This window comes from Procambarus clarkii, chromosome 86 (genome assembly GCF_040958095.1).
Source record: "Procambarus clarkii isolate CNS0578487 chromosome 86, FALCON_Pclarkii_2.0, whole genome shotgun sequence".
NCBI lineage: Eukaryota > Metazoa > Arthropoda > Malacostraca > Decapoda > Cambaridae > Procambarus > Procambarus clarkii.
In genome coordinates this window covers 3,513,171-3,535,448 of record NC_091235.1, presented here as the reverse complement: position 1 = coordinate 3,535,448, position 22,278 = coordinate 3,513,171, and the positions used below count along the sequence as shown (strand labels likewise).

The window sequence follows — 22,278 nt, the reverse complement described above, 5'->3', positions numbered from 1 at the left end:
CATTGCTGTAATTCTCCTTGGCTATAGACACATCTGGCAGGTTAGTGAGGCTGAGCCACTACCAGAATACTCAGATTGTAAACTCTGTGATAAACCTTTAATGCATTCACTAGAACACTATATTGTTGAATGTGAAACCGTAAAAGACTTTAGACCTCCTGGCCTCTTGTACCACCAACTGTGTAACTATGTCATTGACTCAGGTGTTCTGGACGACATCCTAACAATTTGTCCAAAATTTGCTTGTCCATTTTAAAGAATGAAGAACAATCTTTATTTATATTACTTCTAAGCGGCATCACTTATGAACCCATCCCTGCCCTTGTGTGGCAGTGCACAATACAAAGTCGTTTTCACATATCCACACATTAAAACATTGATTGTAACCATGATATATATGTGCTTCAGCCTACAGTTTAGACCTATTGTCTTGTGTATGACCCTCTGTCCTGCGTGACAGTGAATACTAGCATTATCCTCACTTTAATAAGACTTAATTGAAATCCTGAGATTAGGCAAAATTGTAATTAATTTTGTCAATAAAGATGTTAATACTAAATAATTCACCACAGTGTTACTGTAAGTACTTTCATTTTAGGAGGATGGGCTGGCCGCTTCCAACCCTTCAGAGAAGGCCGTTTACTGCAACCCGTCCTCATCAACAAAGGCGAAATGTGCGTTAATCCACACACCAAACCGCCCCCCCCTCCCCCGTTTATGAATTAAAAACACTTTACCCACCGACTCACACCTGGCCCACACCCACCTGACACGTGCTGGCACTGACCACACCCACCTGACACGTGCTGGCACTGGCCACACCCACCTGACACGTGCTGGCACTGGCCACACCCACCTGACACGTGCTGGCACTGGCCACACCCACCTGACACGTGCTGGCACTGGCCACACCCACCTGACACGTGCTGGCACTGGCCACACCCACCTGACACGTGCTGGCACTGACCACACCCACCTGACACGTGCTGGCACTGGCCACACCCACCTGACACGTGCTGGCACTGACCACACCCACCTGACACGTGCTGGCACTGGCCACACCCACCTGACACGTGCTGGCACTGGCCACACCCACCTGACACGTGCTGGCACTGGCCACACCCACCTGACACGTGCTGGCACTGACCACACCCACCTGACACGTGCTGGCACTGACCACACCCACCTGACACGTGCTGGCACTGGCCACACCCACCTGACACGTGCTGTCACTGGCCACACCCACCTGACACGTGCTGGCACTGGTCACACCCACCTGACACGTGCTGGCACTGGCCACACCCACCTGACACGTGCTGGCACTGGCCACACCCACCTGAGACGTGCTGGCACTGGTCACACCCACCTGACACGTGCTGGCACTGGCCACACCCACCTGACACGTGCAGTGGCACACCCACCTGACACGTGCTGCCACTGGCCTGGTTGATACCTGGTTGATGGGGTTCTGGGAGTTCTTCTACACCCCAAGCCCGGCCCGAGGCCAGGCTTGACTTGTGAGAGTTTGGTCCACCAGGCTGTTGCTTGGAGCGCCCCGCAGGCCCACATACCCACCACAGCCCGGTTGGTCCGGCACTCCTTGGAGAAAACAATCTAGTTTCCTCTTGAAGATGTCCACGGTTGTTCCGGCAATATTTCTTATACTTGCTGGGAGGACGTTGAACAACCGCGGACCTCTGATGTTTATACAGTGTTCTCTGATTGTGCCTATGGCACTCCTGCTCTTCACTGGTTCAATTCTACATTTTCTTCCATATCGTTCACTCCAGTATGTTATTTTACTGTGTAGATTTGGGACCTAGCCTCCCCGTGCTGTTTACATCAGCGAATGTTGAGAGGGAGGAATGTGTCCTTGTATAGTGGGTAGTTTACACAGATATTAATGTAACTGGTCGCAGTACTGAGCCTCGTGCGACACCAACAGTAACATCACGCACCTGACCTCTCTCCTCTCACTCTGATTATTAGTGTGGTGTTGCAGACCTGCTACTGCTGCTGCTGCTACTGCTGCTGCTGCTACTGCTGCTACTGCTGCTGCTGCTGCTACTGCTACTGCTACTGCTGCTGCTGCTACTGCTGCTCCACTAGACCACCTTCCCTGCCACCTCCCACAGCTGCTGCTGCACCTCGTACACTTGTCCCCCGAGGGCTGCTGTATCCAGCACTCTCTGACAGTCCAAAAGTATACAGTCCACCCACCCGTCTCTATCTTGTTTGATGTTCGTCACCCGTTCCTAGAACTGTGTGTGAGGCAACCCGTCCGTGAGCCCTTGTTGGTGCTGCCCAACATGTTCCCCCTCTCCAGATACTGTGCTTGGCTCCTCTCTTATTACCCTCTACATCACTCACCATCACACGGCACCCACACTCAACTGTAGTACACTGTAGCCTGTAACCAGCTCTGGGGAGGGTGTAACCAGCTCTGGGGAGGGTGTAACCAGCTCTGGGGAGGGTGTAACCAGCTCTGGGGAGGGTGTAACCAGCTCTGGGGAGGGTGTATCCAGCTCTGGGGAGGGTGTAACCAGCTCTGGGGAGGGTGTATCCAGCTCTGGGGAGGGTGTAACCAGCTCTGGGGAGGGTGTAACCAGCTCTGGGGAGGGTGTATCCAGCTCTGGGGAGGGTGTATCCAGCTCTGGGGAGGGTGTAACCAGCTCTGGGGAGGGTGTATCCAGCTCTGGGGAGGGTGTATCCAGCTCTGGGGAGGGTGTAACCAGCTCTGGGGAGGGTGTAACCAGCTCTGGGGAGGGTGTAACCAGCTCTGGGGAGGGTGTAACTAGCTCTGGGGAGGGTGTATCCAGCTCTGGGGAGGGTGTAACCAGCTCTGGGGAGGGTGTAACCAGCTCTGGGGAGGGTGTAACCAGCTCTGGGGAGGGTGTATCCAGCTCTGGGGAGGGTGTAACCAGCTCTGGGGAGGGTGTAACCAGCTCTGGGGAGGGTGTAACCAGCTCTGGGGAGGGTGTATCCAGCTCTGGGGAGGGTGTAACCAGCTCTGGGGAGGGTGTAACCAGCTCTGGGGAGGGTGTAACCAGCTCTGGGGAGGGTGTAACTAGCTCTGGGGAGGGTGTAACTAGCTCTGGGGAGGGTGTAACCAGCTCTGGGGAGGGTGTAACTAGCTCTGGGGAGAGTGTAACCAGCTCTGGGGAGGGTGTAACCAGCTCTGGGGAGGGTGTAACCAGCTCTGGGGAGGGTGTAACTAGCTCTGGGGAGGGTGTAACCAGCTCTGGGGAGGGTGTAACCAGCTCTGGGGAGGGTGTAACTAGCTCTGGGGAGGGTGTAACCAGCTCTGGGGAGGGTGTAACCAGCTCTGGGGAGGGTGTAACCAGCTCTGGGGAGGGTGTAACCAGCTCTGGGGAGGGTGTAACCAGCTCTGGGGAGGGTGTAACCAGCTCTGGGGAGGGTGTAACCAGCTCTGGGGAGGGTGTAACCAGCTCTGGGGAGGGTGTAACCAGCTCTGGGGAGGGTGTAACCAGCTCTGGGGAGGGTGTAACCAGCTCTGGGGAGGGTGTAACCAGCTCTGGGGAGGGTGTAACCAGCTCTGGGGAGGGTGTAACCAGCTCTGGGGAGGGTGTAACCAGCTCTGGGGAGGGTGTAACCAGCTCTGGGGAGGGTGTAACCAGCTCTGGGGAGGGTGTAACCAGCTCTGGGGAGGGTGTAACCAGCTCTGGGGAGGGTGTAACCAGCTCTGGGGAGGGTGTAACCAGCTCTGGGGAGGGTGTAACCAGCTCTGGGGAGGGTGTAACCAGCTCTGGGGAGGGTGTAACCAGCTCTGGGGAGGGTGTAACCAGCTCTGGGGAGGGTGTAACCAGCTCTGGGGAGGGTGTAACCAGCTCTGGGGAGGGTGTAACCAGCTCTGGGGAGGGTGTAACCAGCTCTGGGGAGGGTGTAACCAGCTCTGGGGAGGGTGTAACCAGCTCTGGGGAGGGTGTAACTAGCTCTGGGGAGGGTGTAACCAGCTCTGGGGAGGGTGTAACCAGCTCTGGGGAGGGTGTAACCAGCTCTGGGGAGGGTGTAACCAGCTCTGGGGAGGGTGTAACCAGCTCTGGGGAGGGTGTAACCAGCTCTGGGGAGGGTGTAACCAGCTCTGGGGAGGGTGTAACCAGCTCTGGGGAGGGTGTAACCAGCTCTGGGGAGGGTGTAACTAGCTCTGGGGAGGGTGTAACCAGCTCTGGGGAGGGTGTAACCAGCTCTGGGGAGGGTGTAACCAGCTCTGGGGAGGGTGTAACCAGCACTGGGAGAGGAGTTGTTTACACCCTGGAGAGTGTGTGTCATGAGAGGCTACACTGTGTATTTTCGCAGCTAAACAACTGCCCAGCCCAGTGACGGAGACAAAGGTGGGGGGAAGGGGGGGGGGGAAATAATTATGTATATTATATGTATTATATGTATTAAATATATATATATATATATATATATATATATATATATATATATATATATATATATATATATATATATATATATAGCAAGACAACAACAGCAAGACAACAACATCTCTTTCCAGGCGTTTAACGATGATTAAGCAACAGGGCTCCATTAAGGAACATATAATCTCTTCCCACAAACAAACCATCACCAGAGAAATCTTAGCAAACAACACAGAAATCATCGATAGATACAGCGATAGCAGGCGACTTGACGTCTGCGAGGCACTACACATCAAGAAGTCAACACCAGCAATCAACGGCCAATTAATGCACAACTATATTCTACCCACTTCAAGACTCCGCTCTAATATAGAAGCATCAAGAAATATGGACCAATAGGCTTTCTACAGTTACCTCCATTCAATACCCATTGTTTCGTGTTCTGTCTTGTGTTTGAATTTAATACCCATTGTTGAAAGTTGGTTTTCACCTCATCCACCTCACCCAAAATGTAGATATAAACTCGAAGATGTGCAAAGCTCTATTCAGTTTCAGTTGTGTGTTTGTAAACTTAAGTCTTTGAAAATGTAATAAGTTTTACGAAACGCGCTCAAGTGTCGCGTCAGACTAGAAATAAAAATGAATTTTGGAGAATTGATCTTTGAATTACCATCAACAGTGAAAAGAAACGTAAGAAAGATAGAGAAAATTCGTGTTAGAATTATTAATCTTACTTTTTCGGTCATATTTAATATATATATATATATATATATATATATATATATATATATATATATATATATATATATATATATATATATATATATATATATATATATATATATATATATATATTATTAAATATGACCGAAAAAGTAAGATTAATAATTCTAACACGAATTTTCTCAATCTTTCGTACATTTCGTTTCACTGTTGGAGGTAAATCAAAAATCAATTCTCCAAAATTCATTTTTATTTATAGTCTGACGCGACACGAGCGCGGGTGTCGCGTCAGACTAAAAATAAAAATGAATTTTGGAGAATTGATTTTTGATTTACCTCCAACAGTGAAACGAAATGTACGAAAGATTGAGAAAATTCGTGTTAGAATTATTAATCTTACTTTTTCGGTCATATTTAATAATATATGTCTACAGGAAAGACTGCTACCAAAATATACTAATATATATATATATATATATATATATATATATATATATATATATATATATATATATATATATATATATATATATATATATATATATATATATAATTAACCTTAAGTAAAACATAACACATATTCATTTAGTTGTATTCACCTAGTTGTGCTTACGGGGGTTGATCTCTGCTCTTTCGGCCCGCCTCTCAACTGTCAATCAATCAACTGTTACTAACTACTATTTTTTCATCCCCCCCCCCTCCCCCTAGGAAGCAGCCCGTAACAGCTGTCTAACTCCCTGTCTAAAACAAGAACTTTTCACACTAGCTCTGGCTAGTGCTATACCAATGATACTTTTCAAGATGCTTGTGCTCTCTAGAGTGGAGTACTGCTGCACAATGACAGCCCCTTTCAAAGCTGGAGAAATTGCTGACCTGGAGAGCGTGCAGAGATCCTTTACTGCTAGAATCCACTCAGTAAAACACCTAAACTATTGGGACCGACTAAAGAGCCTAAATCTGTATTCCCTTGAGCGTAGGCGGGAGTGATATATAATCATTTACACGTGGAAAATAGTAGAGGGGCTGGTCCCAAACCTGCACACAGAAATAACACGACATGAGACCAGAAGGCATGGCAGGATGTGCAGAATACCCCCGTTGAAGAGCAGAGGCGCAACAGGTACTCTGAGAGAGAACTATCAACATCAGAGGCCCGAGACTGTTCAACACGCTTCCACTACACATAAGGGACATAACTGGCCGACCCCTCACAGTGTTCAAGAGAGAACTGGATCAGCACCTCCAAAAGATACCTGATCAACCAGGCTGTGACTCATACGTCAGGCTGAGAGTAGCCGCGTCCAACAGCCTGGTTGACCAGTCCAGTAACCGGGGACCAGATTCACGAAGCAGTTACGCAAGAACTTACGAACGGTACATCTTTTCTCAACATTTGTCGGCTTTGTTTTCATTTATTAATCAGTTTACAAGCATGAAAACTTGCCAATCAACTGTTATTGTTATAAACAGCCTCCTGGGGCTTCCGAGCTCATTAACTGTCTAATAATTGTAAACAAAGCCGCCAAAGATTGAGAAAAGATGCACACGTTCGTAAGTGCTTGCGTAACTGCTTCGTGAATCTGGTCCCATGAGGCCTGGTCGACGACCGGGCCGCGGTGACGCTAAACCCGGAACCACCTCAAGGTAACCCGGGCCACAGGATTACGAGCACTGCGCGCTGTCCACTCAGCTACCAGACCCTTTGGTAGCTTACCACCCACCCCAGACGTGTAGAAGCATCGGTGTGTGTATATATGAATGCTACACAGTATTCATCTATGGACATCCATATATGGTGAAACACATGTGAACAACCTCTCACACATTCACAGCTCCCTGACAAGAGAGAGCAAGCTTACTTGCCAACACTCAACACATGGTGTCAGCAAGGCGGACAGCCCGCCTGCTTTCATACCTCTCACTGTATTTCCCACTTCTATACTTCCCTTCACTTACACATCTGCATCCACTTTATTCAATAAAAAAAGTGAGCTGCGAGTGTGCGCATGGTGGTTCTTCACTTGTACCTGCTTGATGGGGTTCTGGGAGTTCTTCGACTCCCCGAACCCGGCCCAACGTCATGCTTGACTTGTGAGTTTGGTCCACTAGACTGTTGCTTGGGGCGGCCCGCAGGCCCACATACCCACCACAGCCCGGTTGGTCCGGCACTTTTTTTTTTTAAATCTATCTAGTTTCCTCTTGAAGATGTCCACGGTTATCCCGGCAATATTTCTTGTAGTCGCTGGGAGGACGTTGAACAACCGCGAACCTCTGAGGTTTATACACACCAGAGTGTATAAATGTGTATTTCAACATATACGGATGTCTATAAATGATTACTGTACACCTTTCACATGTACTCACCCAGATGCTTGTGTACATGTTTTGATGTTTTGCTTAAGGTTATTTTATGGATGGGTGGTGGGGGGGGGAGGGAGATGGGGGTGTCCGGTGTATATTTCATCTTGAAGTTACCCAGTGTATGGTGGGGCTGGGCTCCCATCAAGAAGACCTAAGCTCTTGGTCCACCAGCCCGTGGGAGCGAGGCGTGTCATCTTGGAGCAACCCTTCTAGCACCGGATGGTCTGGTCACTGTGTTCCACACCCGGTGCCTTACCCTTGTAAGCCACTCATGCTTAGCGGCTGTACCGTCACCAATTCACGGATACAAGTGAAGGGGTGGGAGGAAGGGAGGCAAGCAGGGGAAGGGAATGAGGGAAGAGGGGTGGAGTGAGGGAGGGAAGAGAGGGGTGGGTGGGGAGGAGGCGCAAAGGGGTGTGTGGGTGGCGAGGGAGGCAAGGGAAGGAGAGGGTAGGAAGACCCAGCAGGCGGTGGAGCCAGGAGAATTAAGGGATAAGGGTATGGAGGAGGGAGAAGGGTGGTGGTGGTAGGGGGGGGGGGCGAGAGGCCTGGAGTTGGCCTGTTAGCGGCGGGTAGGGATGGCTGGCCTTGGTAGTGAGAGTGGAGAGCTAGGCAACCCTGTCCTGCTGCTGCCTTCTACTGAGGGAGATGTTCTGCTGCTGCCTTCTACTGAGGGAGATGTTCTGCTGCTGCCTTCTACTGAGGGAGATGTTCTGCTGCTGCCTTCTACTGAGGGAGATGTTCTGCTGCTGCCTTCTACTGAGGGAGATGTTCTGCTGCTGCCTTCTACTGAGGGAGATGTTCTGCTGCTGCCTTCTACTGAGGGAGATGTTCTGCTGCTGCCTTCTACTGAGGGAGATGTTCTGTTGCCGTCTAGTGAGGGAGATGTCCTGTTGCCGTCTAGTGAGGGAGATGTCCTGTTGCCGTCTAGTGAGGGAGATGTCCTGTTGCCGTCTAGTGAGGGAGATGTCCTGCTGCCGTCTAGTGAGGGAGATGTCCTGTTGCCGTCTAGTGAGGGAGATGTCCTGTTGCCGTCTAGTGAGGGAGATGTCCTGTTGCCGTCTAGTGAGGGAGATGTCCTGTTGCCGTCTAGTGAGGGAGATGTCCTGTTGCCGTCTAGTGAGGGAGATGTCCTGCTGCCGTCTAGTGAGGGAGATGTCCTGTTGCCGTCTAGTGAGGGAGATGTCCTGTTGCCGTCTAGTGAGGGAGATGTCCTGTTGCCGTCTAGTGAGGGAGATGTCCTGTTGCCGTCTAGTGAGGGAGATGTCCTGTTGCCGTCTAGTGAGGGAGATGTCCTGTTGCCGTCTAGTGAGGGAGATGTCCTGTTGCCGTCTAGTGAGGGAGATGTCCTGTTGCCGTCTAGTGAGGGAGATGTCCTGTTGCCGTCTAGTGAGGGAGATGTCCTGCTGCCGTCTAGTGAGGGAGATGTCCTGTTGCCGTCTAGTGAGGGAGATGTCCTGCTGCCGTCTAGTGAGGGAGATGTCCTGTTGCCGTCTAGTGAGGGAGATGTCCTGTTGCCGTCTAGTGAGGGAGATGTCCTGTTGCCGTCTAGTGAGGGAGATGTCCTGTTGCCGTCTAGTGAGGGAGATGTCCTGTTGCCGTCTAGTGAGGGAGATGTCCTGTTGCCGTCTAGTGAGGGAGATGTCCTGTTGCCGTCTAGTGAGGGAGATGTCCTGTTGCCGTCTAGTGAGGGAGATGTCCTGTTGCCGTCTAGTGAGGGAGATGTCCTGCTGCCGTCTAGTGAGGGAGATGTCCTGTTGCCGTCTAGTGAGGGAGATGTCCTGTTGCCGTCTAGTGAGGGAGATGTCCTGTTGCCGTCTAGTGAGGGAGATGTCCTGTTGCCGTCTAGTGAGGGAGATGTCCTGTTGCCGTCTAGTGAGGGAGATGTCCTGTTGCCGTCTAGTGAGGGAGATGTCCTGTTGCCGTCTAGTGAGGGAGATGTCCTGTTGCCGTCTAGTGAGGGAGATGTCCTGCTGCCGTCTAGTGAGGGAGATGTCCTGTTGCCGTCTTGTGATGGAGATGTCCTGTTGCCGTCTAGTGAGGGAGATGTCCTGTTGCCGTCTAGTGAGGGAGATGTCCTGTTGCCGTCTAGTGAGGGAGATGTCCTGCTGCCGTCTAGTGAGGGAGATGTCCTGTTGCCGTCTAGTGAGGGAGATGTCCTGCTGCCGTCTAGTGAGGGAGATGTCCTGTTGCCGTCTAGTGAGGGAGATGTCCTGCTGCCGTCTAGTGAGGGAGATGTCCTGCTGCCGTCTAGTGAGGGAGATGTCCTGTTGCCGTCTAGTGAGGGAGATGTCCTGCTGCCGTCTAGTGAGGGAGATGTCCTGCTGCCGTCTAGTGAGGGAGATGTCCTGCTGCCGTCTAGTGAGGGAGATGTCCTGTTGCCGTCTAGTGAGGGAGATGTCCTGCTGCCGTCTAGTGAGGGAGATGTCCTGCTGCCGTCTAGTGAGGGAGATGTCCTGCTGCCGTCTAGTGAGGGAGATGTCCTGTTGCCGTCTAGTGAGGGAGATGTCCTGCTGCCGTCTAGTGAGGGAGATGTCCTGTTGCCGTCTAGTGAGGGAGATGTCCTGCTGCCGTCTAGTGAGGGAGATGTCCTGTTGCCGTCTAGTGAGGGAGATGTCCTGCTGCCGTCTAGTGAGGGAGATGTCCTGCTGCCGTCTAGTGAGGGAGATGTCCTGCTGCCGTCTAGTGAGGGAGATGTCCTGTTGCCGTCTAGTGAGGGAGATGTCCTGCTGCCGTCTAGTGAGGGAGATGTCCTGCTGCCGTCTAGTGAGGGAGATGTCCTGCTGCCGTCTAGTGAGGGAGATGTCCTGTTGCCGTCTAGTGAGGGAGATGTCCTGCTGCCGTCTAGTGAGGGAGATGTCCTGTTGCCGTCTAGTGAGGGAGATGTCCTGCTGCCGTCTAGTGAGGGAGATGTCCTGCTGCCGTCTAGTGAGGGAGATGTCCTGCTGCCGTCTAGTGAGGGAGATGTCCTGTTGCCGTCTAGTGAGGGAGATGTCCTGCTGCCGTCTAGTGAGGGAGATGTCCTGTTGCCGTCTAGTGAGGGAGATGTCCTGCTGCCCCATAGCGAGGGAGAGGGGGCAGAGAGAGGGACACGCCCCCCCCCCCCAAGCTCAACAAAACAGGTGACGGCCCGACACAACCTGACAAAGAAGCGTATAATGTACTCCAAGAAAGACTTTAGAAAGTTTTCAAGTTTGAAGCTGAACGGCTACAGTGTTAGTGGCTAACATTCCACTAGGTGAGTGACTTCTAAACAAGTGAGGAAGCAAAGGCGGCGATAAGGAAGCAATTGGAGAAACAAGGAGACCAAAGCATCCGGACCTGACAACATTTTCTCGTGGATGCTAAAGGAGGCCCGCCTGACAGCTGACTGGACAGCGCTTCGGATTCCTAGTCCTGAGGTTCCGGGTTCGATCCCCGGTGGATCGATTCTCGCGGCCCAGTCGTCGACCAGGCCGCGGGGGACAAATATAGACAACTGTAGGACATGTAGACAAATATACGTCACAAATTCCTGTCATCCTTTGCTGATGACACAAAAATGAGCATAAAAATGACTTACTATACACTGAAAAAGGTACAAGCCGGTATTAATAAAGTCTTCGATTAGGCAACGGAAACTAACATGATTTTAACAGTGATAAATTCCAGGTCCTCAGGTGTGGGAAAAAGGAAGAAATCAAACAAAACACGGGATACGCGCACACTCACATCTCACTGTAGGACAGCAGCATGTAAACAACCTGGGAACAATGTTGGCAGGTGACCTAATGTGCTGGAGCATAACCAACCAAATATTGTGTAAGCCAGGACAATTACAGGATGGATTATGAGAACCATAACCCAGGGATAAGACAACCTTTACATCCATCATAATGCTGATATTATTCAAATCACAGGTCCTGCTCCGCCTTGAGTATTGGTCGATACTCACTTACCCTTCAGAGCGGGAGACATGTTGAAATACAGGGAATACAGAGAACATACACAGCATACAGAGAACATACACGGCATACAGAGAACATACACGGCATACAGAGAACATACACAGCATACAGAGAACATACACGGCATACAGAGAACATACACGGCATACAGAGAACATACACGGCATACAGAGAACATACACAGCATACAGAGAACATACACGGCATACAGAGAACATACACAGCATACAGAGAACATACACGGCATACAGAGAACATACACAGCATACAGAGAACATACACGGCATACAGAGAACATACACGGCATACAGAGAACATACACAGCATACAGAGAACATACACGGCATACAGAGAACATACACGGCATACAGAGAACATACACGGCATACAGAGAACATACACAGCATACAGAGAACATACACGGCATACAGAGAACATACACAGCATACAGAGAACATACACGGCATACAGAGAACATACACGGCATACAGAGAACATACACGGCATACAGAGAACATACACAGCATACAGAGAACATACACGGCATACAGAGAACATACACGGCATACAGAGAACATACACAGCATACAGAGAACATACACGGCATACAGAGAACATACACAGCATACAGAGAACATACACAGCATACAGAGAACATACACGGCATACAGAGAACATACACAGCATACAGAGAACATACACGGCATACAGAGAACATACACGGCATACAGAGAACATACACGGCATACAGAGAACATACACAGCATACAGAGAACATACACGGCATACAGAGAACATACACGGCATACAGAGAACATACACGGCATACAGAGAACATACACGGCATACAGAGAACATACACGGCATACAGAGAACATACACGGCATACAGAGAACATACACAGCATACAGAGAACATACACGGCATACAGAGAACATACACAGCATACACAGACACGATAAACCACCTGAACGTTTGGATCGTTTCAAAGGCCTCAAAATGTGCTCTCTGGAAAGGAGTATTACTACACTCCTAATAGTAAGTGAATTAAATTTGATTTATATTTACACATGTAGAGTTAATAATTAAATGTCAACCATTTTCCTTGTGGACAGAATGCCTTAAACTACAAGAGTCCTACATCTCTTGCCTTAAACTCTGTAGGACTCTTGCCTTAAACTACAAGAGTCCTACATCTCTTGCCTTAAACTACAAGAGTCCTACATCTCTTGCCTTAAACTCTGTAGGACTCTTGCCTTAAACTACAAGAGTCCTACATCTCTTGCCTTAAACTCTGTAGGACTCTTGCCTTAAACTACAAGAGTCCTACATCTCTTGCCTTAAACTCTGTAGGACTCTTGCCTTAAACTGTAAGAGTCCTACATCTTGAATTCATCCTTAAGTATAAATTCAAGCCATGCCCTGAACATGGCTTGAATTCAGCCATGTTCAGGACATGGGTGATTGTCCTGAACAATCAGGACAGGCAGGTCATGGTGGGTAGGACAAGTCACTGGTATAACTTTTACACTTATATGTGGCATCAGGAAAAGTGAGGGGGGGAGGGAACTCACGGAGTCACTGAGACTGATCATGATGTGACTGGTGTTGTGGTGAGAGATGACAGGTTTAACAAACAATTACAGTTTAGTGTATAAAGTTATGTATAGTGAAGATGAATGGTGGCAGCCTCACCTTCCCCTCTACACATTTCCTTCAGCTTTCTTGAACTTCTTTCCCTTCCACCTTTCTGAATTCCTTTCTACTTTCAGCTCTCCTCTTTACTTCTTCCTCTTTCATCCTTCCTTTCTAGTTCCTCTTTTTGTACCACTTGCTCTTCTACTCTATTTCCTTACAATTCCTTTATATGAATTCTCCAATCATTACAAGATAAGACAAGGGAGAAATAGCAAAGGAATGAAAGATAGCCAATGTTGTTGCCATATTCAAGAGGGGAGGCAAGAGCCCCATATAAACCCGGCCACCTGCATTACCGGCCATGTTGTGCACGATCATCACTTGCTGAAGGATGAGGTAGAGGGCGTTAACTATGTCCCCAAACACCAACATGGCTGCCGGGACTACTAGTCCTGCTTAACAACCCGGGGCCAGATTCATGAAGCAGTTACGCAAGCACTTACGAACCTGTACATCTTTTCTCAATCTTTGGCGGCTTTGTTTACATTGATTAAACAGTTAATGAGCTCGGAAGCACTAGGAGGCTGTTTATAACAATACCAACAGTTGATTGGGAAGTTTTCATGCTTGTAAACTGTTTAATAAATGTAACCAAAGGCGTCAAAGATTTAGGAAAGATGTACACGTTCGTAAGTACTTGCGTAACTGCTTCGTGAATCTAGCCCCTGCCCCTTCTCCAGTTTATAAGCAGCCAGCAGCGGTACAAGGGTCAGGTGTACAAGGGTCAGGTGTACAAGGGTCAGGTGTACAAGGGTCAGGTCTCTGGCACATCAAGCCACCCTTTTACCATTTGCGACAGCCGGAACAACCGATGCTACACTAGATTACAATGAACCTCTCTAATAGTAAGGTAAGGTAATGGGGAGAGACTGAGATGTGAGGGAGATTACGAGTGGAGTGCTGTAATGGGCAGTCCTAGTGTAATGGGCACTTGTGCATTTGCGTATTCCCGGTATACGCAAATGCACAAGTGAGGAAGTTGATGCTAGAGAAGTTCTTGAGGCGATCAGACAATCGGCCACTCAAATTCAACACTATTAAATGCAAATTTGGGAAAACTTTGCCTGGAACAAGATGACATAATAAGCAGTGTGACACACAAGGGAGAAGACTCCTGGATCTATGAGGATGGTCCCGGGGGATGACACAACTCCTAGCCTCACACCACAGCCTCGCATAAATAAGATAACATATCAGTCTGTGAGAAACTTCCAAACCCGGGCTAACAATAGCCTCCCGTAACATTAGGGGGGGGGGGAGACGGGAGCCTCAGCCCCCCCCCCACCTTCCAACACCACCCACCTCAAGAACCATACAACCAAACTCCTTCATGTTCAAGTGCAGAGGTAAACACGGGGCTCGTACCGGGGCAGCGAGGGCTGCACGAGGACACACTCCAGAAAGATGACCCTCCACACACTAGGAGACATGATAACGACCTAAGATTAGAAGTAGAATTGATGGGATAGGGTAGATAATGAGGACATGTTCAGTACAAGACACGGAGGACATGGTGGGCAGGATATGGCAGGATGAACATGGCAGGCTGGCCATGGTGGGGAAGCCATGGTAGGTAGGACTGGTAGTTCTTGCAAGAACTTATCTAAGTGCCTCTTGAATACATCCACCTTTGTTCCAGCATTATGTATAATGCTTGCTGGAAGGGTGTTGAACAGCTGTGGACCTCTGATGTTCAGTGTTCTCTGATTGTGCCTATGGCACCTCTACTCCTCACTGGTTCTAGTCTGCATTTCCTTCCGTACCTTTCGCTCCAGTATGTTTTTATTTCACTGTGCAAATTTGGTACCTGGCCTTCAAGTATCTTCCATGTATATACTTTTGATACCTTTCTCGTCTCCTTTTCAAAGATTACATTTTGAGAGCTTCGAGACGGTCCCAATAATTTAGATGTTATACGTGCCGTATATGTTCTCTATATGCCCTCTAATTCAGATATCTCTCCCGCTCTGAAAGGGGAAGTGAGTACCGAGCAGTACTCAAGGCGGGACAGCATCAGTGATTTATATATTATTATCATTGCTGTGGGGTCTCTGGATGTGAACGTTCTCATAATCCATGCTATCATGTTCCTGGCCGCCGCTATATTTGCTCGGTTATGTTCACTAAATGTTAGGTTGTCAGACATCATAATTCCCAGATCTTTTACATGTTGCTTTCCTTCTATGAGCAGGTCTGACTGTGTCTTGTACCCTGTGTTTCGTTAAGGTTCTTCACTTCCACCATACCTCAATAGTTGGAACTTGTCACCATTAAATATGTTATTTTCCGTTTCCCAATCGAAGATTATTAATATCGGCTTGAAGTTTTTCAGTGTCTTCTACAGAGGAAAATTTTGCTGATTTTGTATCACCAGCAAAGGATAACACGAAGCTGTGACTAGTATTTTGTCTATATCCGAGATAAGAATGAGAAAGAGCAGTGGTGCAAGGACTGTGCCCTGAGGGGCTTGACAGCTGAGTGGACAGCGCTTCAGATTCGCAGTCCCGAGGTTCCGGGTTCGATCCTCGATGAAGGCGGAAACAAATAGGCAGAGTTTCTTTTGCCCTGATGCGCCTGTTCACCTAGCAGTAAAGAGGCACCTGGGAGTTAGACAACTGGGCTGCTTCCTGGGGGTGTGTAACAAAATGGAGGCCTGGTCGAGGACCGGGCCGCGGGGACGCTATGCCCAATCACCTCAAGATAACCTAGGGTTCAGAGCTTTTTATACACTTGCACTTGATTTGATCGACTATCCACATTCTGTTTGATACAAAGTTGAAAATACGACGCCCCACTTTATCCGTTATTCCTATTGATCTCATCTTATAGTCTATGATATTACTTTTCTTCTAAGGCTTCTGTGATTTTGTCATAGTGGTTGAGTAACTGTGACAGACAGGATCTTCCCGCTCTAAATCCATGTTGTCCTGGGTTGTGCAGCTCATTATTTTCCATAAAACTGGAGCTTGGATTACTAGTTACTTTCAAAAACCTTTATGTGTGATGTTACAGCCTATCCTGCTGTGTTGATAGTACTTATAGTAACGATGAGCACCATAGTACATATACCCACCTACAACGAAATTAGAAAGTAGAAATCTGAACTATTGAGTTGGACAAACCGGAAAACAATTTTTTACTTGTGTTGCTTTGACAAACTAGGCTAACCTAACCTTCCTAGGCCTAATACACGATATCTGAGGCCTAATATAGTACATATGTGTACTATACTAGGCCTAGGAATATTTAAGTATTTTTAGCTTCATTTATTTTAAAAGAATTCCTTACTAGTCAGTATACTACTATCTAAAAGCTAAGAACGTACGAATTCGTGACTACTGACGACTGTCACAATAGGTACTGTCTAAACAGGAGGACGGGTTGAATGTTAGTACATTCATTAGAATGTACGCATTCATACATTAGAATGGAATGTTAGTCTATAATTTTGTGCCAAAGCTTTACTACCCCCCTTGTGCAGCGGAGCTATATCTGCAGATTTAAGTGTTGCTGGTATCTCCCTGTATCCAGGCTCTTCCTCCATATTACACTGAGCGCTCTCGCTACTGGTACTTTACATTTCTTTATGAATATTGAATTCCACGAGTCAGACCCAGGGGCTGAGTGCATGGACATATACGCTTACAAAGTAGATACGGGAAGTAGAGGACCAGAAAGGAACAACCAGGAGAAAGCGCCAAACCATTACAACTATATACCACTGGGGGAAAGGATCCGGATATGGATTTGGGATGGGACGGGGAGGAAGAAATGGTGCCCAACCACTTATGGATGGTCGGGGATTGAACGGCGACCAGCATGAAGCGAGACCGTCGCTCTACCGTCCAGTCCAAGTGGTTGGAGGTGCCGCTCATCCGTCACAGCAGTGTGGAGAGTACCTGCACGCACCACCACGCACGCACACAAAAAAGAACTCCTCCAGGCGGAGTGAAGGCTGAGCCAGTCATGAACGAGACATTGTCGTGCACTGGAGCAAGGGGCTGCACCGACCAGCCATCACTGGGGTGTAACCTGGTGGTGGTAATGTTTGGCTGCAGCCAGGTACTCCTACACCTGCACAATGCACACTCCGTCACCCACACCTGCACCACGTACAGTGTACACTCCGTCACCCACACCTGCACCACGTACAGTGTACACTCCGTCACCCACACCTGCACCACGTACAGTGTACACTCCGTCACCCACACCTGCACCACGTACAGTGTACACTCCGTCACCCACACCTGCACCAGGTACAGTGCACACTCCGTCACCCACACCTGCACCACGTACAGTGCACACTCCGTCACCCACACCTGCACCACGTACAGTGTACACTCCGTCACCCACACCTGCACCACGTACAGTGTACACTCCGTCACCCACACCTGCACCACGTACAGTGTACACTCCGTCACCCACACCTGCACCAGGTACAGTGCACACTCCGTCACCCACACCTGCACCACGTACAGTGCACACTCCGTCACCCACACCTGCACCAGGTACAGTGCACACTCCGTCACCCACACCTGCACCACGTACAGTGCACACTCCGTCACCCACACCTGCACCAGGTACAGTGCACACTCCGTCACCCACACCTGCACCAGGTACAGTGCACACTCCGTCACCCACACCTGCACCACGTACAGTGTACACTCCGTCACCCACACCTGCACCAGGTACAGTGCACACTCCGTCACCCACACCTGCACCACGTACAGTGCACACTCCGTCACCCACACCTGCACCAGGTACAGTGCACACTCCGTCACCCACACCTGCACCACGTACAGTGCACACTCCGTCACCCACACCTGCACCAGGTACAGTGCACACTCCGTCACCCACACCTGCACCACGTACAGTGCACAGTCCGGTACAACGGGTCCAGTCAGCTTGTTCAAAGTTTTGTGGTTAAGACTTGCTATTGAAATCCTGACGGTGCGGATCTTGGTAATGGAGGAGAGGAATGTGGTGGGCCTGCTGGGGGAGGGTGGGCCTGCTGGGGGAGGGTGGACTTGCTGGGGGAGGGTGGACCTGCTGGGGGAGGGTGGACCTGCTGGGGGAGGGTGGGCCTGCTGGGGGAGGGTGGACCTGCTGCTGGGGGAGGGTGGACCTGCTGGGGGAGGGTGGACCTGCTGGGGGAGGGTGGACCTGCTGGGGGAGGGTGGGCCTGCTGGGGGAGGGTGGACCTGCTGGGGGAGGGTGGGCCTGCTGGGGGAGGGTGGACCTGCTGGGGGAGGGTGGACCTGCTGCTAGGGGAGGGTGGACCTGCTGGGGGAGGGTGGACTTGCTGGGGGAGGGTGGACCTGCTGGGGGAGGGTGGACCTGCTGGGGGAGGTAGGCCTGCTGGGGGAGGGTGGACCTGCTGGGGGAGGGTGGACTTGCTGGGGGAGGGTGGACCTGCTGGGGGAGGGTGGACCTGCTGGGGGAGGTAGGCCTGCTGGGGGAGGGTGGACCTGCTGCTGGGGGAGGGTGGACCTGCTGCTGGGGGAGGGTGGACCTGCTGCTGGGGGAGGGTGGACCTGCTGGGGGAGGGTGGACCTGCTGGGGGAGGGTGGACCTGCTGGGGGAGGGTGGGCCTGCTGGGGGAGGATGGGCCTGCTGGGGGAGGGTGGACCTGCTGGGGGAGGGTGGACCTGCTGGGGGAGGGTGGGCCTGCTGCTGGGGGAGGGTGGGCCTGCTGCTGGGGGAGGGTGGACCTGCTGGGGGAGGGTGGACCTGCTGGGGAGGGTGGACCTGCTGGGGGAGGGTGGGCCTGCTGGGGGAGGGTGGGCCTGCTGGGGGAGGGTGGGCCTGCTGGGGGAGGGTGGGCCTACTGGGGGAGGGTGGACCTGCTGGGGGAGGGTGGGCCTGCTGGGGGAGGGTGGGCCTGCTGGGGGAGGGTGGACCTGCTAGGGGAGGGTAGGCCTGCTGCTGGGGGAGGGTGGGCCTGCTGCTGGGGGAGGGTAGGCCTGCTGCTGGGGGAGGGTGGGCCTGCTGGGGGAGGTTAGGCCTGCTGGGGGAGGGTAGGCCTGCAGCTGGGGGAGGGTGGGCCTGCTGCTGGGGGAGGGTGGGCCTGCTGGGGGAGGGTAGGCCTGCTGGGGGAGGGTAGGCCTGCTGCTGGGGAAGGGTAGGCCTGCTGCTGGGGAAGGGTGGACCTGCTGCTGGGGAAGGGTGGACCTGCTGCTGGGGGAGGGTAGGCCTGCTGCTGGGGAAGGGTAGGCCTGCTGCTGGGAAAGGGTAGGCCTGCTGCTGGGGGAGGGTGGGCCTGCTGCTGGGGGAGGGTAGGCCTGCTGCTGGGGGAGGGTGGGCCTGCTGCTGGGGGAGGGTGGGCCTGCTGGGGGAGGGTAGGCCTGCTGCTGGGGAAGGGTAGGCCTGCTGCTGGGGAAGGGTGGACCTGCTGCTGGGGAAGGGTGGGCCTGCTGCTGGGGAAGGGTGGACCTGCTGCTGGGGAAGGGTGGACCTGCTGCTGGGGGAGGGTAGGCCTGCTGCTGGGGAAGGGTAGGCCTGCTGCTGGGGGAGGGTAGGCCTGCTGCTGGGGGAGGGTGGGCCTGCTGCTGGGGGAGGGTAGGCCTGCTGCTGGGGGAGGGTAGGCCTGCTGCTGGGGAAGGGTGGACCTGCTGGGGGAGGGTAGGCCTGCTGCTGGGGGAGGGTGGGCCTGCTGCTGGGGGAGGGTAGGCCTGCTGCTGGGGAAGGGTGGACCTGCTGCTGGGGGAGGGTGGGCCTGCTGCTGGGGGAGGGTGGGCCTGCTGCTGGGGAAGGGTGGACCTGCTGCTGGGGGAGGGTGGACCTGCTGCTGGGGGAGGGTAGGCCTGCTGCTGGGGGAGGGTAGGCCTGCTGCTGGGGGAGGGTAGGCCTGCTGCTGGGGAAGGGTGGACCTGCTGGGGGAGGGTAGGCCTGCTGCTGGGGAAGGGTGGACCTGCTGCTGGGGGAGGGTGGACCTGCTGCTGGGGGAGGGTAGGCCTGCTGCTGGGGAAGGGTGGACCTGCTGGGGGAGGGTAGGCCTGCTGCTGGGGGAGGGTAGGCCTGCTGCTGGGGGAGGGTGGGCCTGCTGCTGGGGAAGGGTAGGCCTGCTGGGGGAGGGTAGGCCTGCTGCTGGGGGAGGGTGGACCTGCTGGGGGAGGGTAGGCCTGCTGCTGGGGGAGGGTAGGCCTGCTGCTGGGGGAGGGTAGGCCTGCTGGGGGAGGGTAGGCCTGCTGCTGGGGGAGGGTGGACCTGCTGGGGGAGGGTAGGCCTGCTGCTGGGGGAGGGTAGGCCTGCTGCTGGGGGAGGGTAGGCCTGCTGCTGAGGGAGGGTAGGCCTGCTGCTGGGGGAGGGTGGGCCTGCTGCTGGGGGAGGGTGGGCCTGCTGCTGGGGGAGGGTGGGCCTGCTGCTGGGGGAGGGTAGGCCTGCTGCTGGGGGAGGGTGGACCTGCTGGGGGAGGGTAGGCCTGCTGGGGGAGGGTAGGCCTGCTGCTGGGGGAGGGTAGGCCTGCTGCTGGGGGAGGGTAGGCCTGCTGCTGGGGGAGGGTGGACTTGCTGGGGGAGGGTAGGCCTGCTGCTGGGGGAGGGTAGGCCTGCTGCTGGGGGAGGGTGGGCCTGCTGCTGGGGGAGGGTAGGCCTGCTGCTGGGGGAGGGTGGGCCTGCTGCTGGGGGAGGGTAGGCCTGCTGCTGGGGGAGGGTAGGCCTGCTGCTGGGGGAGGGTAGGCCTGCTGCTGGGGGAGGGTAGGCCTGCTGCTGGGGGAGGGTGGGCCTGCTGCTGGGGGAGGGTGGGCCTGCTGCTGGGGGAGGGTGGGCCTGCTGGGGGAGGGTGGACCTGCTGGGGGAGGGAGGGCCTGCTGGGGGATGGTGAGCCTGCTGGGGGATGGTGGGCCTGCTGGGGGAGGGTGGGCCTGCTGGGGGAGGGTCGGCCTGCTGGAGGAGGGTGGGCCTGCTGGGGGAGGGTGGGCCTGCTGGGGGAGGGAGGGCCTGCTGGGGGAGGGTGGGCCTGCTGGGGGAGGGTGGGCCTGCTGGGGGAGGGTAGGCCTGCTGGGGGAGGGTAGGCCTGCTGGGGGAGGGCGGGCTTGCTGGGGGAGGGCGGGCTTGCTGGGGGAGGGCGGGCCTGCTGGGGGAGGGCGGGCCTGCTGGGGGAGGGTGGGCCTGCTGGGGAAGGGTGGGCCTGCTGGGGGAGGGTGGGCCTGTTGGGGGAGGGTGGGCCTGCTGGGGGAGGGTGGGCCTGCTGGGGGAGGGTGGGCCTTCCTGGAGGAGGGTGGGCCTGCTGCTGGGGGAGGGTGGGCCTGCTGCTGGGGGAGGGTGGACCTGCTGCTGGGGGAGGGTGGACCTGCTGCTGGGGGAGGGTGGACCTGCTGCTGGGGGAGGGTGGACCTGCTGCTGGGGGAGGGTGGACCTGCTGCTGGGGGAGGGTGGACCTGCTGGGGGAGGGTGGACCTGCTGGGGGAGGGTGGACCTGCTGGGGGAGGGTGGGCCTGCTGGGGGAGGGTAGGCCTGCTGGGGGAGGGTGGGCCTGCTGGGGGAGGGTAGGCCTGCTGGGGGAGGGTAGGCCTGCGTTTTCTGCTGGAGAAAGGAGCAGGGGGCGTGCTGGCAGAGGGGTGGTGTTCCGTAGGGCAGTACCCCAGCTCCCCTGCGAACACCACCCCCGCCCGGAGCACCCTGCCCCCCACCACACACCTGCTACACACAGTCACATATATGCCAATACACACAACCCTACACGTACCAAATCAGCGCTCAGCTCTGGAGGGCTGTCATCTATACCCCTCAACTTTCTCTGGTCTTACCTTAGTCCCTGTACGTCCATAGTGTCCACGGATGCTTGTCTTCGCTACACACCGTCCTCACACACCAAACATACGGCCACTGATAAAGTATTCTCCTGTTTTTAAGTTAATATCCAAGAAGTGCCTCACATTTGCCCTGGAGCAGGAGCACGCGCAGTACACACCTCACATGGTCAGCACAACACTGAGAGGCTCTTCACTCCCCCGTCTGCTCCCACCACTCACATACTTGCCACACACTTCCAACCACTCTCACACCTCACTATTTTCATCCCTCGAAGGTAAAAGAACGAACTGAATTTAGCTGTCTTGGCTATGATGTTATCGGATTCTGGATCTGTTAATGGATGTGAGTTTGTATATAATGATGTTGTAAACGTGTTGGGCCGCGATGTTTTTGGAGTGGTTGTCAACGCCG

The 22,278-nt window shown here is 53.1% G+C and overlaps 1 protein-coding gene across 1 annotated transcript in view; it reads right to left on the bottom strand.

The window, feature by feature from the left end:
- Positions 1 to 22,017, bottom strand: part of LOC123769120 (uncharacterized) — a 465,721-nt gene extending 443,704 nt beyond the window's left edge. The window contains 1 exon segment of the mRNA XM_045760073.2: positions 21,861 to 22,017. Coding sequence (XP_045616029.2) covers positions 21,861 to 21,880 — 20 coding nt within the window. The 5' untranslated portion in view covers positions 21,881 to 22,017.
- Between the last annotated feature and the right edge of the window lie 261 nt (positions 22,018 to 22,278).